General features: G+C 37.4%; 1 protein-coding gene across 2 annotated transcripts in view; it reads left to right on the forward strand.

The window, feature by feature from the left end:
* Positions 1-22,636, forward strand: part of CMPK1 (cytidine/uridine monophosphate kinase 1) — a 35,798-nt gene that overhangs the window by 8,054 nt on the left and 5,108 nt on the right. For both annotated transcript variants that reach the window (XM_060400031.1, XM_004001948.5), the window contains exon 2: positions 18,943-19,089. In XM_060400031.1, coding sequence (XP_060256014.1) covers positions 18,943-19,089 — 147 coding nt within the window. The remainder of the gene's footprint in view (positions 1-18,942; positions 19,090-22,636) is intronic.

Genomic DNA, 22,636 nt, shown 5'->3' on the forward strand with positions numbered 1-22,636 from the left:
TATATTTATCTAGTAATTAGATCCAAACAATGCTTAAGTATTTTCTAACAATCTAGTAGCTATTTAAAGAAAAAGTACATATAAGCTAAAAGGAAAAAGTAGCAGCTTTATTTCATTGTCAGATCACTTACTAATGGGATGTAAATGCCTGTTAGGCACTGCCCAGTTTCTCATACCTTGGAATCAGATTGGCCGCTTCCATCCTCATTTCCTTTTCCACTTCAATTTTTATGTGGTACTTATTTTTATTACAGCAACTGCCCACCAAAAAGTCAGCATCACAAAGATGTGTCTTCAAAAAGAATATGCATGCTCTAAGGTTGAAATTGTGAGCTACCCTGAGCTAATAGTTCATGATATGTAATAGATGTTCAGTATTGCTCTATTTCCCTTAAAAATGTAGATCCAGGGCACTCTTGTGAATTCGCTACAGTCCTCCAGGGCACTGTGGCATACAGTTTGGGAACCTTTAAAAATGACTTCCTCAGTGAAACTAGCCCTCACATTTTTAGACTAGGTCAGATTTCTCAATTATGTGCTCTATCAGTTGTAATTCTTTCGTCCTTTATGATAGTTACCAGTTTTTAATTATGTTGTCCTTTATAACATATATCAGTTTGCAGACCACCTTTAACTTTATTGGATTGTCTCCTCCATTATGCCATAAGCTCCATAAAGATGAGAGCCTTAAGATTTCTAAATTTACTCTCACATCTTTAGTGTATAGTACAATGTCTGGCATAAATTGATGCTCAATAAACATTTGTTAAGTAGATTTTGAAGCCAGTCATAAAAGATTTTTGCCATTTTGTAAGTTACTTAAATTTTTGGCTCTTTGGTTTTCTCCTCTGGACATTTGTGATACTAATCTACTCTATAGGGTGATTATGAGGATTAACCAAGAGAATCCATGTAGTAAAATGTCTGGCACAGTGCCTGCTTTGTATTAGTCACTTATCATAACGTGGGCATCTCTCTCCTTTCCTGTTCTGTGCTTGCCTGTCCATAGTCAACGAAGGAAATGTCTTGAGCAATGTAAGTAGCTACACTTTGGTTGGCATTCTTAGTTGTTAGACTGAAGAAAAATGGATTTGAAAGGGCATGAACAAACATCCAACTGCCATCCTAGTGTGTTGTCTACTAGGCAGGATGTAGAGTTCAGACTTGAGAGTTAGACTGTCTAGGTGTGAGTCTTTATCATAACACATACTGTGTGTGAGATCTTAGCAAAGGTTTAGTTTCTGTGCCTCAATGTCCTCATTTGTAAAATGGGAATGATCATAATATATACTATCTACCTCAGAATGGTTTGTGAGGAGTATATGAGCTAATGTATATAAAGGTACTTAGAGCAGTGCCTGGTACATGGTAAGTCCTTTATAGATATGTTTATTATTATCTTCACCATTTTACTGTTCCTGTGTTAATTTTACCTGCTCTTCTGCCACCCCTACTACTTCAACCTTCTTTTGATTACTTAAGATTCTTTTCCCTCATGACTTATTCCTTCCTACTTTGGAAGCTATACAATCTCTTTTTAGTGGTTACACTAGAAATTTTAAGCACACATATTATTTAACTTAAGTCTAATATTAATATTTTTACTATTCTCTAAACAATATACCTTAGGACACACTATTTTCTATCTTATTCTGTTTTCTCTCTTTTTTTAGGATTTTAATTCTATATTGACTTTTTTTTTTAATCCCTACAAATGACCTGTTAATGTTTTATACAAATGTTTGTTTGGAATAATATGCATAATTATAATAATAATAAATTGTTATAATAAAAAATACATACCACTTTCTGTATTAACCATTTATTTTTGCACCTCAGACCTTCTTACTGAGATCATTTTCTTTCTTGGAGTATATCCTTTAGAAGTTTCTTTAATCAGTGTAGGCTTGTGGTTAGGAAATTTTGCTGTTTTCTCTGCATGGTAGGTTCTTCTTTCCTAGGTCAAGCACCGAGGGTACCATGGTTCAGAGGTCCTGACTTTATGTGGAATTCATTGATCCAACCTCCAGTCCTACTTAGGCTCAGCCTTTGTCTCTTCTCCCTTCTTTGTGGCCTATTAAATCCTAGGCTCCAGCCACTTGTGATTTGGGGATGGGGATGTCTCCAGGGCAGCCACAAATCCAGCACTCTCTTAGTTCGTCTGGACTTGTGCTTTCTTGATTTATATGAAGTTGAATTAGTCTTTTAATTTTTGGCCAGCTCAGTCATGCTTTGAAAGGTAATAATAGTAAAATTATGTGCTAATAACTACATGAGTGGGCTGTGCTCGGAGGGATTCTGAATGAATATTCCAGCCCCATCAAAATTAGACACCTCTACCTAAGTCTGCCCTAGCTCAGAATACCTCTTTAGTTCTGGTTCTTCCCGGTATCCTTTATCCCACTGAAATCTACTTCATTTACATCCTTCTGGTTAATGTTTTTAGTGATGGTAGTCGATTAAACACCACATTCTAGTTAAGATGCTAATAGGAGAGGACTGCAATCTGAAAGCTCTCCGAAAGTCACAAAGGAATACAGTATTTTTTTTCTTTTTTTAGGATTATAGTATTTGTAACGGTGTCCTTCTGAACTGAAATTCAGAGCATTTGGAGAAAGCTCTCTTGTAGTGAGACTTTTAGACCAGATAAGAGAAAAAGGGTGGAAGCGGGGGTTATTGTTCAGTCTCTAGGTCATGTCCTACCCTTTGCAACCCCATGGGCTGCAGCACTAGGCTTCCCTGTCCTTCACTATCTCCCTGAGTTTGCTCAGACTCACGTCCATTGAGTCAGTGACGTCATCCAGCCATCTCATCCTCTGTCACCCCCTTCTCCTCTTGCCCTCAGTTTTTCCCAGCATCAGGGTCTTTTCTAATAAGTCAGTTCTTCGCATTAGCTGGCCAAAGTATTGGAGCTTCAGCTTCAGCATCAGTCCTTCCAATGAATGTGCAGGGTCGATTTCCTTTAAGATTCACTGATTTGATCTTCTTGCAGTCCAACAGACTCTCAAGAGTCTTCTCCAACACCACAGTTTGAAAGCATCATTTCTTCAGCGTTCAGCCTTCCTTATGGTCCAACTCCTACATCCTTACATGACTACTAGAAAAACCATAGCAGGGAGCAGGGGATGACTGTCTTATTCTTTGTGTCATGTTAACTTGATCACACTGACTCTTCTTAGCTTTAAAGCCCAGTTACCATATGAAAATGTATTCACTCTAACATTTCAGTTAAATTAAGAACATATTTACAGACTAAACATGTGATAAGAGCATTTAGAATTTAATAGAGAACAGGTGTGACTGGACATACTGTTTGCTGACAGTTAGCTGCTGCCTGTTGAACTTTGGTAAAGAAAGAAGTCCCAGTTAGTATGTTCCATTCTCAGAAACTTTGAGGGACTGGGCCCCCAAAAATACAGAGTTCCATGCTTGGTTTCCATCAGCCATCTCCAGAAGTCCAGTAAGTTGGTTCTATTCATCATTAAGGTATATTCTATACCAACAAGCAATTAAATATGCTCAGTTTGGGACTACACAAAAAGACTCCTTCCTTGCTCATTTTTTGTTTGGAACTTAAATGATGTATTAGTCGTTGGTGTTTGTCCCTGGAAAGTTCTGTGTATTTAATTTGGCCTATAGGACTTACCTTTATAATTAAGTATAGTTTAGGTAGATATTGATAATAACATGAATTTCTTCTTCTTGGTGTCTACTGGAAGTAAAGAGAGCCCAGCTATTATGTAATTGGGAATTGACTTGATGGCTAATTTAGTTTTTTATTTTTAAAATAATTTCATTTATTTATTTTTGGCTATTCTGGGTCTTCATTGCTTTGCATGTACTTTCTCTAGTTGTGGTGAGCCGGGACTACTCTTCACTGCGGAGCACAGGCTCTAGGCATGGATTTCAGTGATTGCAGCTCCCAGGCTCTAGAGCTCAGTGGTTGTGGCACACAGGCTCAGTTGCTCCAAAGCATGTGAAGTCTTCCTGGACCAGGGATCCAACCCATGTCCCCTGCCTTGGTAGGCAGATTCTTATCCACTGTGTTACTAGGGAAGTCCTAATTTAGGTTTTTAAATTAGAAATTTTTATTTGCTACTTATTGAATGATTATTGGATGAGGCAAGTAGAAATGGTGTCAAGAGTGGGAAAAGGCAAGAATGAAGCAAATGAAGCAAGGATGGTCAGAGTCTGGCTGAGTGGTGGGTCAGATATGCCTGACTCTGTGTGTGGATAAAGTTCCTGATCTCATTTCCCTGCTAGGATACAACAAAATGATAAAGTCCATCAACTTAAAGTCTCTGTTTTAGTTTCCACTAGCAGATTCTGCGTAGAAGGCAATGGCAACCCACTCCAGTACTCTTGCCTGGAAAATCCCATGGGTGGAGGAGCCTGGTAGGCTGCAGTCCATGGGGTCGCAAAGAGTTGGACACAACTGAGCAACTTCACTTTCACTTTTCACTTTCATGCATTGGAGAAGGAAATGGCAACCTACTCCAGTGTTCTTGCCTGGAGAATCCCAGGGACGGGGGAGCGTGGTGGGCTGCTGTCTCTGGGGTCGCACAGAGTTGGACACGACTGAAGCGACTTAGCAGCAGCAGCAGCAGATTCTGACATGCAAAGGCCACAGTAGCTTGATGGCAAGATTCTGTCTCCTTGTCTATCACCTAGGGATTACCTCAGAGGTCCACTGTGGCGTAATAATCACTGAAAGTCACAAGACCTGGGTTCAAGTGCCAGTTTCCGCTAATTAGCAAGTCAGCTTATCTCAGTTTCTCCTTTTGTAAAATGAAGAGTTTGAAAGTAGATGGTCTGGACGGCCAGCCCTAAAACAGATCTGTATACCGAGACTTCAGTGTTAGATAGTAGTCCTGTAATCCTATGTAGTCACATTCAGGAGGTATATTATTCAGTCACTATGAATAGGTATATATTCTTTGCCATTGTATGCTATATGAATGGGAGCACAAGGAATTATACTTAATAAATTCCCACTGAATTTCATATTTACATAGAACTTCAGAATGGTAACAGAGTATGTGTAAAGGCGAGAAAAGGAATAGATTTTTGAAATGGAACAATTATGTATGTATGAATTTTTTTAATTAAAAATATTTAAGAAATGGGATGTTGAGCCAACTTTCTTACAATATAGCATAGTATTAGAAAGAATGTAGACTTTGAAATCAAACGTTGGCTCAAATCTCAGTCTGACACTTATGGCCACCATATTGCTTAACTTTTCTGATTCTGTGTCTTCATTTGTAAAGTGATGATAGTAATGCCAGCTTCACTGGGTTGTTATAGAGATGAAATCCCATAATGCTTCTACTGTGTTCAGCACAGTACATGGCCCTCAGTAGAATGTGTAAAGAGTAACATTATTTTAGAAAGGGCCTATGGTAAAGAGATCAAAGAGTAATTTAGATTAAAGTAGTTTAAGGAAGCATTGTATTCCCATTGTTTACTATGGCATAAGGAAATGATTACCCACACTAGTCAGTTTACAGATTTTTAAAAACTCAAGGTGGTGGTTTAGAGCCTACCAAATATGAAAGGTCTTTCTACTTAGAGAAACTATTTGGAGTTAGCTTAGATTTAAAAATCCTAGAATGGGAAAGCTTATAATATAAATGCTCTTTATATTCAAAATAGGTTACTCAATGCCAAATGGAGTGAATGACCTAATGATTGGGTGTCATAAGCTAAGCCTGTATATATACCTTAACCGTCCTATTATTAACGATGCAAGTGCTTTTATTTTTGGTTACTTTTTAATTATACGAATAGTACATATACACTATAGAAAAATTAGAAAATACAGATGAGTAAAACAACAGTGTAAAAATCACCAGTAATCTTACCACCCAGAAAAGACCACCATTAATGAATATTTTGGGACATATATTTCCAGAGATTTTTTTTTTTTAAGTAGCCTCATACTCTGGAAACCTGCTTTTTACTTATAATATCACAAGCATATTATAATGTTAATCAATGTACTTTTACCACATAATCTATATGATGATACCATATTCTATAGATTACATACATTAATTAATTGATTCTTTGTTTTAGAAATTTTGTTTCTGATTTTTCAGAAATCATATTCTGTGTTTTTTAAAAAATAACTTGGAAGTATAATTTACATAACACACAACTCATGCACTTGAAGTGTACAATTCAAAGATTTTGATATGTTATTATGTTACTAATTTTTTTTAATCGTGATAAAATATATCAAGGGCTTCCCTGCTGGCTCAGATGGTAAAGAATCTGCCTGCAATGCAGAAGACCTGGGTTCAGTCTCTGGGTTGGGAAGATTGCCCTGGAGGAGGGCATGGCAACCCACTCCAGTATTCGCGCCTGGAGAATCCCCATGGACAATGGAGCCTGGCCAGGCTAGTCTATGGGTTTGCAAAGAGTCAGACACAACTGAGCGACTAAGCACACACACAAAATATATCATGAAATTTGCTATTTCAACCACTTTAAGTGTGTAATTCAGTGGTATAAATTGTATTTATAATGTTGTGCAACCTTCACCACGATTTCTAAAACTTTCTCTTCACACCAAACAAAGACTCTACCTTTAGGCAATAATTTCCCATTCGTCCCTTCCCCCAGCCGCTAGTAACTTCTAGTCTAATTTTTGCCTCTGAATTTGCCTGTTTTTGGTACATTGTGTGAGTAGAATCGTACAGTATTTGTTCCCCCGGGTTTTTTTTTTTTTACAGCTTATTTCACTTAGTATGATGTTTTAAGTTTCAGCCATTCCTTTCTGTGGTTGTATGGTGGTTCACTGTATGTGTATGTTACGTAGTGTTTATCCATTCATCTGTCGTTGGATGAGCGCTTGCTTCCACCTTTGTACTGTTTTGAGTCGTGCTGCAGTGAACACTGACGTACAAGCATCTGTTTCAGTCGTTTGATTATATAGCTAGGAGGGGAATTGTTGGATCGTATAATTCTGTTTAACTTGTTTGAGGAACTGCCAAACTATTTTCCACAGCAGCTGTGCCATTTTACCTTCCTACCAATAATGTGTGGTTTCTTTATCTTCACCAACACTTATCATTTTATGTTTGTTTGATTGATTATCACCACTCCAGTAGGTGTACAGTGGTATCTTACTGTGGTTTTGACTTGCATTTCCCTAGTGACTTAACGCTGTGAGCATCTTTCATGTCTCACATGGCCTTTTTTTTTTTTTAATAGCCATCCGAAATGAAATTTCTGCAGTGACCACACAAGGAGAGGAAATTCACATGAATAAATTGCTTGAATCAAGGTGTAAGGAAAATAAATAAATAGCCATGCTAATGGGTGTGAATTGTTATCTCATTGTGGTTTTGATTTGCATTTCCCTGATGACTGATGATGTGGAACAACTTCCCCATACTTATTGGCCATTTCTATATCTTCTTTGGAGAAATGTCTCTTTGGATCATTTGTCCTTTTTCTTCCCTGCAGAATATTGCATTTTAAAAACTGTCTTTTGCAACTTTTAAAGCTGGGTGGTTTTTATTACTAAATTGTAAAGTTTTAAAAATATTTTTTTGGTATAAGTCCCTTATCCAGATATATTATTTGTAAATGTTTTTTTCTATCCTGTGGGTCATATTTTCATTTTTGTGGGAGTGCCTTTGAAAGCATAGAAATTTTAGTTTTGATGAAGTCTGATATCTTGCACTTTAGGACATACAGTATGTTTTCTATTGCCTGTGGTGCAGAGATTAAAAGATTGATAATGAGGCCAAAACTGTAAAAGAGGAATAATTGGTGAGTGTTTGTATTGTGCCTGAGACTGAGAGTTGAGGGTGGAAGAGAGAGGGGATAGTGTAGGCAGAAAGGAAGAGTGGGAGTAATAGATTTGTGTTACTTCCTTGACTGATTCCAGGGTATAATTGGGTCTAAGCCCAATTGGTAAAGAATCCGCCTGCAATGCCAAAGACCCCTGCATTCAATTCCTGGGTTGGGAAGATCCGCCGGAGAAGGGATAGGCTACCCACTCCAGTATTCTTGGGCTTCCCTTGTGGCTCAGCTGGTAAAGAATCCGCCTGCAATGTGGGAAACCTGGGTTCCATCCCTGGGTTGGGAAGATCCCCTGGAGAAGGGAAAGGCAGGCTACCGTTCATGGGGTCATAAGAGTCAGACGCAACTTGGTGACTAAACCACTACCCACTCCAGTATTCTGGCCTGAGAATTCCATGGACTGTATAGTCCATGGGGTCTCAAAGAGTCAGACACAACTGAGCAACTTTCACCAAGTCAGACGAGAGAGGTGAGAGAGGTTGTCCATTTTGCAAAATGGTTTCCAGCATTCTTCCTCTTGTGTAGTTACGGCAGGGAAGAAAGTTTTCTATAAAAATCACCCATAAACTTATCACTTATTAGGACATTTCCTGCATGTGAAAAAGTCAGATTCTCATCAAGAAACATGAATCCCTTATATTCTGTTCTGCATTATATAAATGTGTATAGTTGTCTGTTCAGTTCAGCTCATTCGCTCAGTCGTGTCCGACTCTTTGCGACCCCATGAATCACAGCACACCAGGCCTCCCTGTCCATCACCAACTCCCGGAGTTCACTCAGACTCACCTCCATCGAGGCGGTGATGCCATCCAACTATCTCATCCTCTCTTGTCCCCTTCTTCTCCTGCCCCCAATCCCTCCCAGCATCAGAGTCTTTTCCAGTGAGTCAACCCTTCGCATGAGGGGGCTGAAGTATTGGAGTTTCAGCTTCAGCATCAGTCCTTCCAAAAAACACCCAGGACTGATCTCCTTCAGAATGGACTGGTTGGATCTCCTTGCAGTCCAAGGGACTCTCAAGAGTCTTCTCCAACACCACAGTTCAAAAGCATCAGTTCTTTGGCACTCAGCTTTCTTCACAGTCCAATTCTCACATCCGTACATGACCACTGGAAAACCATAGCCTTGACTAGACGGACCTTAGTTGGCAAAGTAATGTCTCTGCTTTTGAATATGCTATCTAGGTTGGTCATAACTTTCCTTCCAAGGAGTAAGCGTCTTTTAATTTGTCTGTTCAGTTCAGTCACTCAGTCGTGTCCAACTCTTTGTGACCCCATGAATCATGGCACGCCAGGCCTCCCTGTCCATCACCAACTTCCAGAGTCTGTAGTCAATGTTAAATCCCAGGCGGGGTTAGAATTTGATAGCTATACCATCAAAAATATATATTTGTAGACTGACTTTAATTTTCAGTTAAGAAAAATATAATCATGAAGGTAAATTTTATACCAAAGTTTTTTTTAAAAAACATGTACTACTTTTTAAAGCTAAATACTAATTTTCTTCACACCTCCTATTAGCACAGGTTGATGAACTAAAAATGAAAATGATTCTTTGTTGTCTAAGCTAGATTGATTTTCTTTTTCTTAAAAAAAAAAAAAAAAGAAAAAACAGTTGAGAGAGGTTGGCACAGTAAAGTTCTGAAAGTGCTCCAAGGGGTCATTCTGGAAACTAGAAGTAGTGTGGTTACATTGTCTGCCATGGCGGTGTCATTTCCAGAACATCCTGCTTATAATTTTGAACTCAAGTGCCTAGTGTAAGGCTTCACTGAAATATGTTTCCTTTTAAAATTCTGCTGCTGTGCCTTTTGGATCCTCTCAACTCAGTGTGTCTCTAAATTTCCATCTGTTTCTAGGCTGTAAAACTGGACTGTTTTCTGTCTCCTTCTATGACTCTTGACTTCATGCCCATGCAGTGTGTTTCTGTGTTGCTATATTATACTTTGTTTCTCCTTTGTTTGAGGAATGGATCACTTTCCAGGGAAATTTTTATCCAAACATTTGAATTGATTTTTGCTGCTATTCTCAACAGTGATTTAGTTTTAAAAAATTCTAAATAAGTTTGTGATTGTGCAGGTACTGTTCTTCTTTTTTCGTGAAATTGGATAACTTTTTATGTAGAGATATTTATTCCTAATGTTAGGCTATTTATTTTGCTGGTCTCTTAAGATCTGGTATTAATAAAACACTTAAATCATCAGCCTTACTTTGTGATAGTTGCCATTTAGAGATGTGTAGATAGAATATAACCTTTTATAAATTAAAAAATTTTAAAGTTTATATGTATACATGTACTTTGAAGATTCAGACTATTTGAAAGTACATAAAGTAAAAACTGAAAGCTGTCTAATTAACCTTAGCTTATTCTCCTTATGTAATCACCTATCAGCATTTTTATATGTGGCTTTCTGGTCCTTTTTTTGATATATTTATACACAGATAAAAATACATGCCCAAATATTGCCTTTTGTTCCGTGCCATGCATTTCTTTGCTTAACAGGATATCTTGGATAGCTTTCCATATCAGCACATGTCGATAGCTCTACTCCATTCATAATATATACAATAATCTATTTAACTATTCGTATATTTGTGGTCATTTAGATTTTCTGTTTACAAATGATGCTAACATAAACTGTCATGTACATGTGTCTTTATGCACATGTACAACTGTTTCAGTAGCACAACTCCTAGAAATGGCATTACTGAGCCAAAGGGTATACAAACTTAAATTTTGTTAGACTCTACCGAATTGCCCTCTAAAAATGCTTAGACAATTTACACTCCCACAAACTATCAAGATGCTGGGTTCTCCCCAACCCCTGGTCCTTGCCATAGCCAGACATCTTTTTATTTTAACCAATCTGATGTGTGAAAATGAAATTACTTTGCTTTAATTTGCATTTTTGTGATTACTGGTAAGGTTGAGCATCTGTTCTCTCCTTTTCTCTGAATTGTTTGTTCTTATCCTTTGCCCATTTTTGTATTGAGCATTTTTCTTTGTTAGTAGGACGTCTCTATATACAGTGTATATTACCCTGTCACCTTTGTATGGTGAAAATATTTTCTCCCAGTCTGTTGCTTGTTATTTGGTTATATCTATGTTATCTTTCTTTGTTCAGAAGTTTTTATTACTCATATGGTCAAGCGTGCTGTTTTGATTCTTATTTTGGAGTGTCTTTCTCTCAGTCTTATTTCCCCCAGTACTATCCTGTGATTGGGTTTTGTTGTTGTTTTGTTTTGCTTGCATTGTGTTGTTTTAGAACTTTAATGTACCTGAAATTTAGTTTTGCATATGATGTGCAAGAATCTGATTTTTTTTTCAGATGGTAGCCAGTTGCATAGTATCATTTATTAAATAGTTCATCTTTTCTCTGTTGATTTTTAGATAATAACTGTCATTTATTGAATTCCCATTTATACTTAAGTCTGTTTTTAGACTCTGTTGAGTTTCATTGTTATGTTTGTCTATTTTTATACCAGTATCACACTGTTTTATTTATTTTAAATTCATGTCCATTTAAAATTAAAAAAATTTTAATACTGTTTTAATTACTATAGCTTTGTGTTTGTTAATATTATTTTTGAGTTCAGTCATTCTCTCACGTTTACCCCTTCTGTTAAACTTAAGAATCAACTCATCAAGTTTCATTAAAAAATAAATAATCCCAGTTGAATTTTGATTGAGGTTGCTATCAATTTATAGATTAATTTGTGGAAAATTTATATATTTACTGTATTGAATCTTTCTATCCATAATCTATCTATGCCTTCTTTTTATGATACTAATTTTAAATGTTTCTAGTTTCTCCATATAATTCTTACATATTAGTATCCCTAAATTTAAGTTTTTAGTACTGTTTAGTACTGTGTAGGATTTTTTAAATTGAGGTACAGTTGACTTGAATAGGATCTTTTAAAATGTATGTTTTCTAATTAGCCATCGCTAGCTGATTGGAAGGCTATTGACCTGTTTGTTTATAAGAAGAAAGTAAGCAAGATAAACAGATTGTTGTAGGTTCTCATAAGTTTTTTAGTGTGCTTAAATACATCTATGATGCCAGTTTTTGGAGCCTGTGTGTTTGAGGATATTTGCGTGGTGAATTGGATTCATGTATCATACTTTTCTTATTCTGTAGTTACTCTTTGACTTTGCACCTTTATTGGTATGTAATTTGTAGTTTAGCCACTGGTTATCTTGGACTTTGCTCCAAGAATAGCCTATACAAGTTACTATAACTCTTTGGTGATCTGAGTACTCTCATGGTGCGTCTTGAATCTAGTAGTGTAGACCACATTTCTAGGAGTGTGTTCTTCAGGAGAGGCTTCTGATTTTAACAGCTGACAACGATGTTTGGCAGTGGCTGATTGTGTAGTACAGTGTAGATATGATTTCTGGTAGTATAGATGTTATTTCTATTTTAGAAATGAAGAAACTGAGATCTAAGGTTAAATAAATTTCCTGAATTCTAGGCTCTTAGGCCGCCTGCAGCAATATTTGTGTTGTGCTGATGTGAGTGTGTTGTTTGTAGGCTCTGCAGTGACTGTAAGAATTGATCATTTAATTAATAAGATAAGTGTTTAAGATTAATAAGACCTCTGTGCCTATCCATTAATGTTGGAAATTTTCAAAATATTCCCCTAATCTCCAGGAATCCATGGAGGTTTCTGGGCCTCATCTTCCTTCATCTTCGATTGTTTTCCATCCCTTTCTGATATAGGGACTGTGGATTAATTCCAAATGGCTAAAATGACTTAAAAGAAATAAAAATACTGGAAATGACCAACTAGAATGAAATGGAATGTGAAAATTCCAATTCACAGTTGCCATAGGGGCCGTTTGGTATGTAAATCAGATGCCAAAGTCCTCAGTGTTCTGAGACGCCTCCTGCAAAATGTTAGAGGAATATTGAGGCCTACGCAAATGAAAGAACAGTCTGTTTCATAGCTTCTCAATCAGCCATTCTTAAAGTTTTATTTATTGTTCTGTTAGATTGGTGCAAAAGTAATTGTGGTTTTGCATTTTTGAAGTTTGCTATTTGATATTGAAATACATTCTTAAGTAAATGTGGTTATGTTATACATCATTTTAATGCATATTTCTTTGCTTTATGTTTCTTAGCTAATGACTTATTACTTATTTTATATTTATTTTAGACTAGGGAAATGATGTTAAACAAAAAGCAAATTTGAATGATTTTCTTATTTGAGTTCAAAATGGGTCGTAAAGCAGTGGAGACAACTCACAACATCAACAACACATTTGGTGCAGGAACTGATAATGAACTTATAGTGCAGTGGTGGTTCAAGAAGTTTTACAAAGAGACGAGAGCCTTGAAGATGAGGAGCATAGTGGCTGGCCATCAGAAGTTGACAACGACCAATTGAGAGCCATCGTTGAAGCTGATCCTCTTAAAACTACGCAAGAAATTACTGAAGAACTCAACGTCGACCATTCTACAGTCATTTGGTATTTGAAACAGATTGGAAAGGTGAAAAAACTTGGTAAGAGGGTGCCTTATGAGCTGACCACAAATCAAAAAAATTGTCATTTTGAAGTGTTCTTTGAAGTCTTCTCTTACTCTGTGCAGCAACAATGAACCATTTCTCAGTTGGGTTGTGATGTGCAGTGAAAAGTGGATTTCATACAAGAACCAGTGATGACCAGCTCAGTGGTTCGACTGGCAAGCAGCTCCAAAGCACTTCTCACAGCGAAACTTGCACCAAAAAAAGGTTATAGTCACTGTTTGATGGTCTGCTGCCTGACTGATCTACTACAGGTTTCTGAATCCTGGCAAAACCATTACATATGAGAAGTATGCTCAGCAAATTGATGCGATGCGCCGAAAACTGCAGTGCCTGCAGCTGGCATTAGTCAACAGAAAGGGCCCAGTTCTTCTCCACAATGCCTGAGTGCATGTCGCACAACCAGTGCTTCAGAAGTTGAACGAATTGGGCTACGAAGTTTTGCATCATCCACCATATTCCCCTGACCTCTTGCCAACTGACTACTGCTACTTCAAGCATTTCAACATCTTTTTGCAGGGAAAATGCTTCCACAACCAGCAGGAGGCAGAAAATGCTTTCCAAGAGTTCTTCAAATCCCTAAGCATGGATTTTTATACTACAGAAATAAACTTATTTCTCATTGGCAAGATTGTGTTGATTGTAATGGTTCCTATTTTGATTAATAAACATATTTAAGCCTAGTTATAATGATTTAAAAGTCACAGTCCAAAGCCGCAATTACATTTGCACCAACCTACTAACCTTCTTATCATTTCCCAAGCAGACAGTGCTGGTAGAGACTGAATTCCTTAGGCAAAGTTATTGCAAATATGAAAAATTGACTTAATTAATAGTAGAGCTCAACTCACTTTAAATATGTAAATTACTATTACATCCTTTGTGAATATAACCTAAATATCTCCCCAAATTAGCGTTTTTGCCTGGCACTTTGTAGAGACTCAATAAATACTTGTGGAATTAAAATAAGTTCCACGTATTGCCTGAACTAAGGTTTTCTTACATGAGTAGCAAACATTGAGGAAAATGAAATGGTGCTTTTATTGTCTACAGTTGAATGGATTATATCCCTCCTCTTTTCTCTTTTGCAGGATGGAAGCTTTTAAAATATCACTCTTTAATTAGAGAAAGAAATATGCTTCATGTTAATTTGGAGTCTGTTTGCTAAAGATTTTGCCTAAGAAAAGATTTAGCTTGGTTTATAACTTTCATAGTTTGTAGTTAATATGCCGATTTGTAATTAAATAGGCATGGTCAAATGTGATGTACATATTTGGAAATACAGTGAGGGCGAACTAAAAATGAGGTTGAAAATCCGCTAGCAATTTGATTCAGATGCTCTTTTTAGCCTTTCTCCCACTGGTTAGAGTTGCTCAGTCTTCTTTCCTTCCTTTCATCCCTCCTTCCTTCCTCTTTTCTACCCCCTCCCTTTCTTTCTCTCTATCCATACCTCTTTCTCTCTTTCCTAACGTCCATATAATGGTGATGATAATAAAAATCCTTTTTCTAACCCTCTCTGGGTAAAACTGGAAGAACCCTAAACAGTTGACCAGTTTTAAGCATCTGAGCACTGTACAGCAGTTCTTACAGTCTAAAGTAAGAAGGCAATGGCAACCCACTCCAGTACTCTTGCCTGGAAAATCCCATGGAAGGAGGAGCCTGGTGAGCTATAGTCCATGGGGTTGCGAAGAGTCAGACACGACCGAGCGACTTCACTTTCACTTTTCACTTTCATGCATTGGAGAAGGAAATGGCAACCCACTCCAGTGTTCTTGCCTGGAGAATCCCAGGGACGGGGGAGCCTGGTGGGCTGCCGTCTGTGGGGTCGCACAGAGTCGGGCACGCCTGAAGCGACTTAGCAGCAAAGTAAGTTCTCCAAGACTTGCAGATAAAGTTACTGAAAACTGCTAGTCATACATTTCAGTAATTGGAAGAAGTTCTATTGGAAAAGCCTTTGAAGTAAATGATAGCCTTACACAAAATGTTGCTGGGATGCCCTAAGCTCTAAAGCTATTGCTTGCAACAAGTGCCAAGTCGGTGAGTCTGAATGGCCCCAGGTAGCATTTCTAGGCGTTATGCTGAAGATGCATTGTTCATAGTACAGAATCAGAACTAGATTTTTAAAGTTCCTGAATTTTACAGGGAGTGCACAGTAAACTTAGATGCTTCATACATGTGTCAGCTGCTTAAAGGACACCAACAGTTTTAACTCACTTGGTTACTTTAAAAATATATCTGTATCTGCTATCTCTGCTGCATTCCCGCTACTTTCTAATTGCCATACTCACAAGAGGAATTGCCTGGCATCTGGGTTTCTTCCTGCCCCCAAGGACTTGCCATTTATGCATCATTTGTACCTTGAACTTGTTTTGGTTTTTTTTTTTCCCTATTGTTTTGGTCTTGATTGTGTTTCTTTTTATATTTATTCACATAGAATGACATTACCTGAATTTAGAAAGACAGAAAGAGAAGTTATTGAAATGATTTGAGATTTGATACTATGAAGTTGTCAACATTTATCTAGTTGTAGTAACATAGGGTGCTATTCTGTGCTTGTTGAGAAGTAGTGCTTTTTTCCTCTCTCCTAATCTTAGTGCCTGATTTGTAGAAGTTATTGTTTCTCATCTTGAAGGAGAATATGAAAGTAAAAATTTAAACGATTACTCTAATAAATGAATTGTTTATACATTTGTCACTAGAAAACTACTATTTTTAGCTGAATAGTAGCTTGTAATTGCAGTTATTATAGTTTATAGTATTTATAACCTGCTGTGGTTTGAATGTTGCTCTTAAGGCTATAATTAGTAACCTACTAGATTTTAATTACTAGGAAATTTCAGAGAATGTGAAAACGTTTTGATTAAGCCTGAGAAATAGCCATTCTTGCTTTCCTCAAAATTGGCATCGGTGACTACTTAATGACAGCAGAATGCTTTGAAAACATGCTGTTTAAAGTCTACCTATTATTAAATACCATAATAACTAGTGTGTAAGTAATAGTTGCTTTTTTGTTGTAGAAACTCTGTGGTCAGAGGAAAGCTTCAGCAAAATCCTTAAGAAAAATATAGTATAAAAAAGTAACTGGTAAATAGAATAGTTTTTGTAAACTGGAATGTAGATGAGAAATAGAAAGATACATATACAGGTTTGACATGATAATATTTATTTAAATTGCTTGTCTCCTTGAACTTTGCAAATAAGGTTGTTTTTTATGTAGTTTTTTAAAAAACATTTGTATGCTTCTACAATTTACAGCTAGTCTCTCTGTTTTAAAAGTGGCATACCAAAACTCGTTATAATGTAGTATAAGCTTGCAAATTTGAGCTCTTCAGTGTGAGGAAACAAAAAGTGTGTATACTAATTTCTTAATTACTAGCTGGGTTTCTAAATGTACGTGTTGTTCCTACATCCACGCAATCTGTACAGAGCAGTCTGTATTGTTGGTGTTTCACTGAGTGTTTGCCATTGTGTAGTACATCGTGTTTGTCTCTGCATTTATTCAATATAACCATATGCTATAATCTCTAGACCAGATGAAAGCATCCGGCAAGCATAGACTTTCAAGTAGGAGCCAAAGTAAGCAGTGGGAAATGAAGCTGCTATAAAATTTTGTGGACAGTAGTTGCAAAATGCTTTCTGGATTCGTACATAGTAAATGGCAAAGTAGGTCACATCTCATTTTTTTCAATAAAGTCTTTTCCATACTCATTTTTCAAAAGTATACTTGGTATAGCTTATACTTAGTGATAAAAAATCGGCATTTTAAAATGGTGTGGTGTGAAGATAATTTTAAAATAACAGTTTAAATAGGTACTTTTGTATTTATTTCCATTTTCTGTAAATGATGGGAGTGTTTCTAAAAGCCTGTTACAACAACTGAATACACTTTTGATCATTTCTTCTAATGCAAGGAGCTGTATGCCTAAGAGAGGCATGAGCAATGCTGTGGATTTGTTTATTCTCATCAAACTTTATATCCAATTTTAGTCAGCAAATAAGCTATTTAGAGTTTGTTTTCCTTTGCTGACTACCTTATTGTTAGCTTACTTTTAGTAAACAAGAGCAAGTTTAGCCAGCAATTTTTGGAAATGGAAAAGGGGTAAAGAATGTGTGGCCTCTGCAGTCCAAAAAAAGAGAAAAACACAGAAAACTTGCTATAGCATGAATAATTGAGAGAGTTATTTTCTTGTAAAATGTATAATAGAAACATTCTATTTTGGAAGGAGAATGGTGGGAGTGTGGACTGTCTCAAATCTTAACATTGAAATTAAAGATAAAATTTATCAAATATTTACTGTACATTTAATAGGGATGAGATAAAAACTCATTTAGGGAGTTTTAAGAGTTTGGGATGTGATGATTGTTGTAACTGAACATTGAATATAGATCTCAATATCCTGATATTTGAGAGTAAAAATAGATTTTAAGAATAGATTTTATAGCTCTTTTGATTTAATAAAAGGAAACATGCAAGTCCATGTGGGGGAAGAAGCTTTTCAGTAATTGTCTCTCAGATCTGTATTGGTTTCACATTCTAACCATGCAGAAGTGGCAGAATAACGCTGTATCAAATTATGTAATAGTTCAACTATCACCCTATACCCTGACCTAATACATCATTTGTGAATCCTCAGTAATATAGTCATCACAGTCATACTACTGGCCATACTACTACTGTACTACTGACCGTTTGCAATGTATTCATATCTGTTATCTCACTTAAGTCATTTGATTGGTCTATCTGAACCTCTAAAGTGAATACATATGCATGCACACAAACATATATATAATAATATAAGATGGTATGTGTATACAGGACAAAAATGTTTGCCAATTATTTAAGTATCTTCATGATGGCAAGGAGATAATTGTTGGCATTTTACATACATTATCTCATTTAATCATCACTACTAAATTGTAAAATAGGTATCTGTATTCCCATTTTACAGACGAGACCTCTCTAGTCACATCTAGAGAGGTAGGAAATGAACTGATCTCGATGGAGAGACAGTGATACGCTAAGACACTATTTAATTGTGTGTCCACTCTCCAGAGTGGTCAGGAAAGCTAATTTTGTGGAGGGGTTAGGACTTGTACTGTTTACTGAGAAAAATAACAAAGCAGAAGAATGGGGTTTGTGTAAGTACTGACAAGTACAGTTTAGATGTATTGATTTTAAGGAAGGAAAGGAAAGATTTTACAGAAGGTGGGTACAGCCAACTGTGGTAAGATTTGGGGGGATTGCCTTGAATTATATAGATTTTTTTAGGCCTTTCTTTGAATATTCTTGATTACATTTAAACTTTGTATTTGTGAAGGTATATAATGAAATAATCCTTGACTAGTTCTATAAATTTTGGGATGATTGCATGATTTTGAACATTATAGCTACCATGCCCTATGTAGGTTAAGGGTATTTTGTAAGCAAACAGGATTGTATGAAATCTCTCTAAAATTTTTCCTTATTGTTTATTATATAAGCAAAGCTTGTTTGTTGTAGAAAAATTAGAATATAGAAATTTCTATGAAGGGAAAAAAGCAATAGTCCTATCATATCACTGGGTTGAATGTATTTTGATTTTTTCTATGTGTTTTTTTCTTTCAGAAATATGGCTACACACACCTTTCTGCAGGAGAACTTCTCCGTGATGAAAGGAAAAACCCAGATTCACAGTATGGTGAACTCATTGAAAAGTACATTAAAGATGGAAAGATTGTGCCAGTTGAGATAACCATCAGTTTGTTAAGGAGGGTAAGGAGTGTGAATGCCAGCCAGTTTAAACCAACAAGGAAATGAGAAATTAAATCTTCCCTTTCTTTGAGTAATGGAAAAATTAGAGTATTGAATTTCTTGCTTGTGGAGGGTGGTCATGGTATTCGAGAATGGCAGAACTGGAAATTCTGCTTTCACCTGGGAAGAAATTGGACGGTAGGAAACATTCCCTACCTTGGTCTAGGATCAGCTACAACTCAACATTCATATGTGTGCCCTTGACCCTTCCCAGTGTGCTGATGGTCCATCCTCCTTCTGTTTCCGTTTCTCCTTCCTTTTCTCCTCCTCTTCTTCTCCCCCCTCCTCCTTTCTCTTTTCTGTTTCCTTTCTTCCTTCCCCCGTCCCTCCCTCCCATGACCCTCCCATTGTTGCCATTCTCTCAGTTGTGATGTTTCCTTTTCTGGTACATTCATCACCATCTTCAGTGCGAAATGCTGAGATTTAACAGCTATCAGACTAAAATAGGTCCCATCTAAAAACCAGATACATTGGGTCTACATGACTCTCCACTACATATTCTCAAGATTATAGTCTTTAATAGGTATTTTCACATACAAGAAATGTGAAGGAGAAATGGATAAGTGGGAACAGCAATAAATAGTTGAAAGTTGATGGAAAAGAGATGCATGAGCTTCTGATTGGAACCAGAGAAACTTGAAGAGTGGCTCATTCACACACATTCTTATCTCTTGTCTCAGAGATTAGAGTAACCTGCTACTATTCATAGTAACAAAATCCTCTCCTTATTCTCTGAGTGTAATGCCCTTTCTCTACTTTTATGCCTAGTTGTGAAAGAGTAGTCTATATTTTTTACTTTTTTTCCGTTTCTGCTCTTCAGCTCTTGGCTCCAAGATTCTATTTCCATCTTCACTTAAGCTACTCTGATGTTACCAGTGATCTTCTCTATCAAATCTGGGGGGTATTTTCAGTCATTTTCCCTTCACCTTGCTGTCTTTTTGAGACTCGTTCCTCCTTTGTTCTCTGTGACACAGAGTCTCTTGATTATCTTCCTCCTTCAGGGACTGCTATTTCTTAGGTCTCCTTTGATAAGTCTTCTGTAAACCATGATGCTTCTCAGGTTTCATCCTTGGTTCACCTCTTATTTTATACATTTCTTGCTGGATGGTGTTATCCATGCCCAAGGTTTTCCCTGTGCTAACGATACCAACGGAGAAGGCAATGGCACCCCACTCCAGTACCCTTGCCTGGAAAATCCCATGGACGGAGGAGCCTGGTGGGCTGCAGTCCATGGGGTCTCGAAGAGTCGGACACGACTGAGCGACTTCACTTTGACTTTTCACTTTCATACATTGGAGAAGGAAATGGCAACCCACTCCAGTGTTCTTGCCTAGAGAATCCCAGGGATGGGGGAGCCTGGTGGGCTGCCGTCTCTGGGGTCGCACAGAGTCGGACACGACTGAAGCAACTTAGCAGCAGCAATGATACCAAAATCTGTAACTCTAGCACAAATCTTTTTTTCTGAACTCCATATCTATGTTTCTAACTATTAGGCATCCATCTGAGTGTCTCAACGAGTGTCTCAACATCATCATGCCAAAGGCTGACTGTATCATCTAAAATGTGATCACCCTTTATTTCCTATCCTGGTTAATGGTTCTGCCATCTACTCAGCTGCCCAGGCCAGCAATCTGGGATCTATCCTTTATTTCCACCTCTTCCTCACTTTCCCAAATCTGTTCAGTGAGTAGATCCTTTCAATTATCTTTCTCTTTACCCTCTCTTCTATTTAGCATTTTTTCTTTATTACTACTATCATCTTAATTCAGATCCTTTTTTTTTCTTACTTGGACCATCACTAGAGCCTTATCATTAGTCTTTTGCCTTTGATCCATCTTTGTCCCCTGATTCATCCTTTATGGTGTGGTCAGAGTTTTTTGTTTTTTTTTTAAGGTGATGGGAACATGTTCTTCTACTGCTCACAATTTCTCAGTGGTCCTGTATTGTTTGCAGAATAAGAACCAAATGCTTAGTGTGGTGCAGCAAGTTCTTCACTGATTATGGCCCTACCCACTTTTAGTCTAGCTTTACCCTTCTAGTCTAGCTTCTTGGGAGGAAGGCTATGACAAATCTAGATAGCGTATTAAAAAGCACAGACATCACTTTGCCAACAAAGTCCATGTAGTCAAAGCTATGGTTTTTCCAGTAATCATATATGGATGTGAGAGTTGGACCATAAAGAAGGCTGAACAGGAAAGAATTGATGCTTTCAAATTGTGGTGCTGGAGAAGACGCTTTGAGAGTCCCTTGGACAGCAAGGAGATCAAACCAGTCAATCCTAAGGGAAATCAACTCTGAATACTCATTGGAAGAACTGATGCTGAAGCTGAAACTCCAATAGTTGGGCCACATGATGCGAACAGTCAACTCGTTGGAAAAGACCCTGATGCTGGAAAAGATTGAAGGCAAAAGGAGAAGAGGGCGGCAGAGGAAGAGATAGTTGGATGGCATCACCAGTTCAATGGACATGAACTTGGGCAAACTTGGGAGATGGTGAGGGAGAGGGAGGCCTGGTGTGCTACAGGCCAAGGGGTCTCATGGAGTCAACATGATTTAGCGATTGAAAAAAAACTTTCTAGTCACATCTCCTGCCACTCTCTACATGCATCCTGAGGTTCACCTCTGCCAGCTTATTTCAGATTCATCAATGCTGGTATGCTTCCTCATTTCTGAGCCTTTAACATCCAATTGACACATTCTGGAGTACCTTGATCCCTGCCTGCCTGCCAGTTTATTATTCAGAATTCAGCTTCACTGCCATCCCTTCAGTAAAACTCTTTCTGGCGGTTTCACAGGTAGTTTGTGCCGGCTTCTTGGTTTTATCACAGCATCCTTGCATACCTCAGTATAGAACTTAGCACACTGACCTACACATATTTGTTAACCACTGGACTATAAGCCTTCCAGAGGCCATGACCTTGCTCTTCATGTTCCGTGATGGTTAAACCTTGAATGAGTGTATGTTGAGTGAGTAGAGTATCAGTGTGCCTTTTCAGATATCTTCTACTACCATAGTTGGGATAAAATGCTATAGCAGGGACACACAGCATTCTGTGAAAGTTTTGTGAATATTGGAGATGCTAGAGGCTAGGATAAAGCCAACCCTAGATAAAGAACTTTACATCCTGACAGCCATTGTTCTTGAGGAACCAGGATTGTTTGAGCACTGAGGGAACTGGTTGTTGGTTTGCTTTAGAATAGAGAGTCCTCTGGAATTTGCCAAAATCATACATCTGTGCTTATCCCATGGTGGTTGATAGTGGAAAGAATTTAGAGATTCAAGATCTGTATCTCCCATTCACAGATTTCCACATTCTACCTGAATTCAGACTTTGGCAGAGGATGGTGAAATAATTTCTTGCTATCTTTCTGAATGTATTGTTTCTCTTGCTACCTGTGTTTTGGGATAGCCAGTGGCATTTAGGTTTAAATTACCTTCAGTTATGGGGAAAAAAAAAAGGTATTGACTCCTACACTAATAATTAATGCTAACAATCTCTTTATATGT

This window comes from Ovis aries, chromosome 1, assembly GCF_016772045.2.
Source record: "Ovis aries strain OAR_USU_Benz2616 breed Rambouillet chromosome 1, ARS-UI_Ramb_v3.0, whole genome shotgun sequence".
Classification (NCBI taxonomy): domain Eukaryota; kingdom Metazoa; phylum Chordata; class Mammalia; order Artiodactyla; family Bovidae; genus Ovis; species Ovis aries.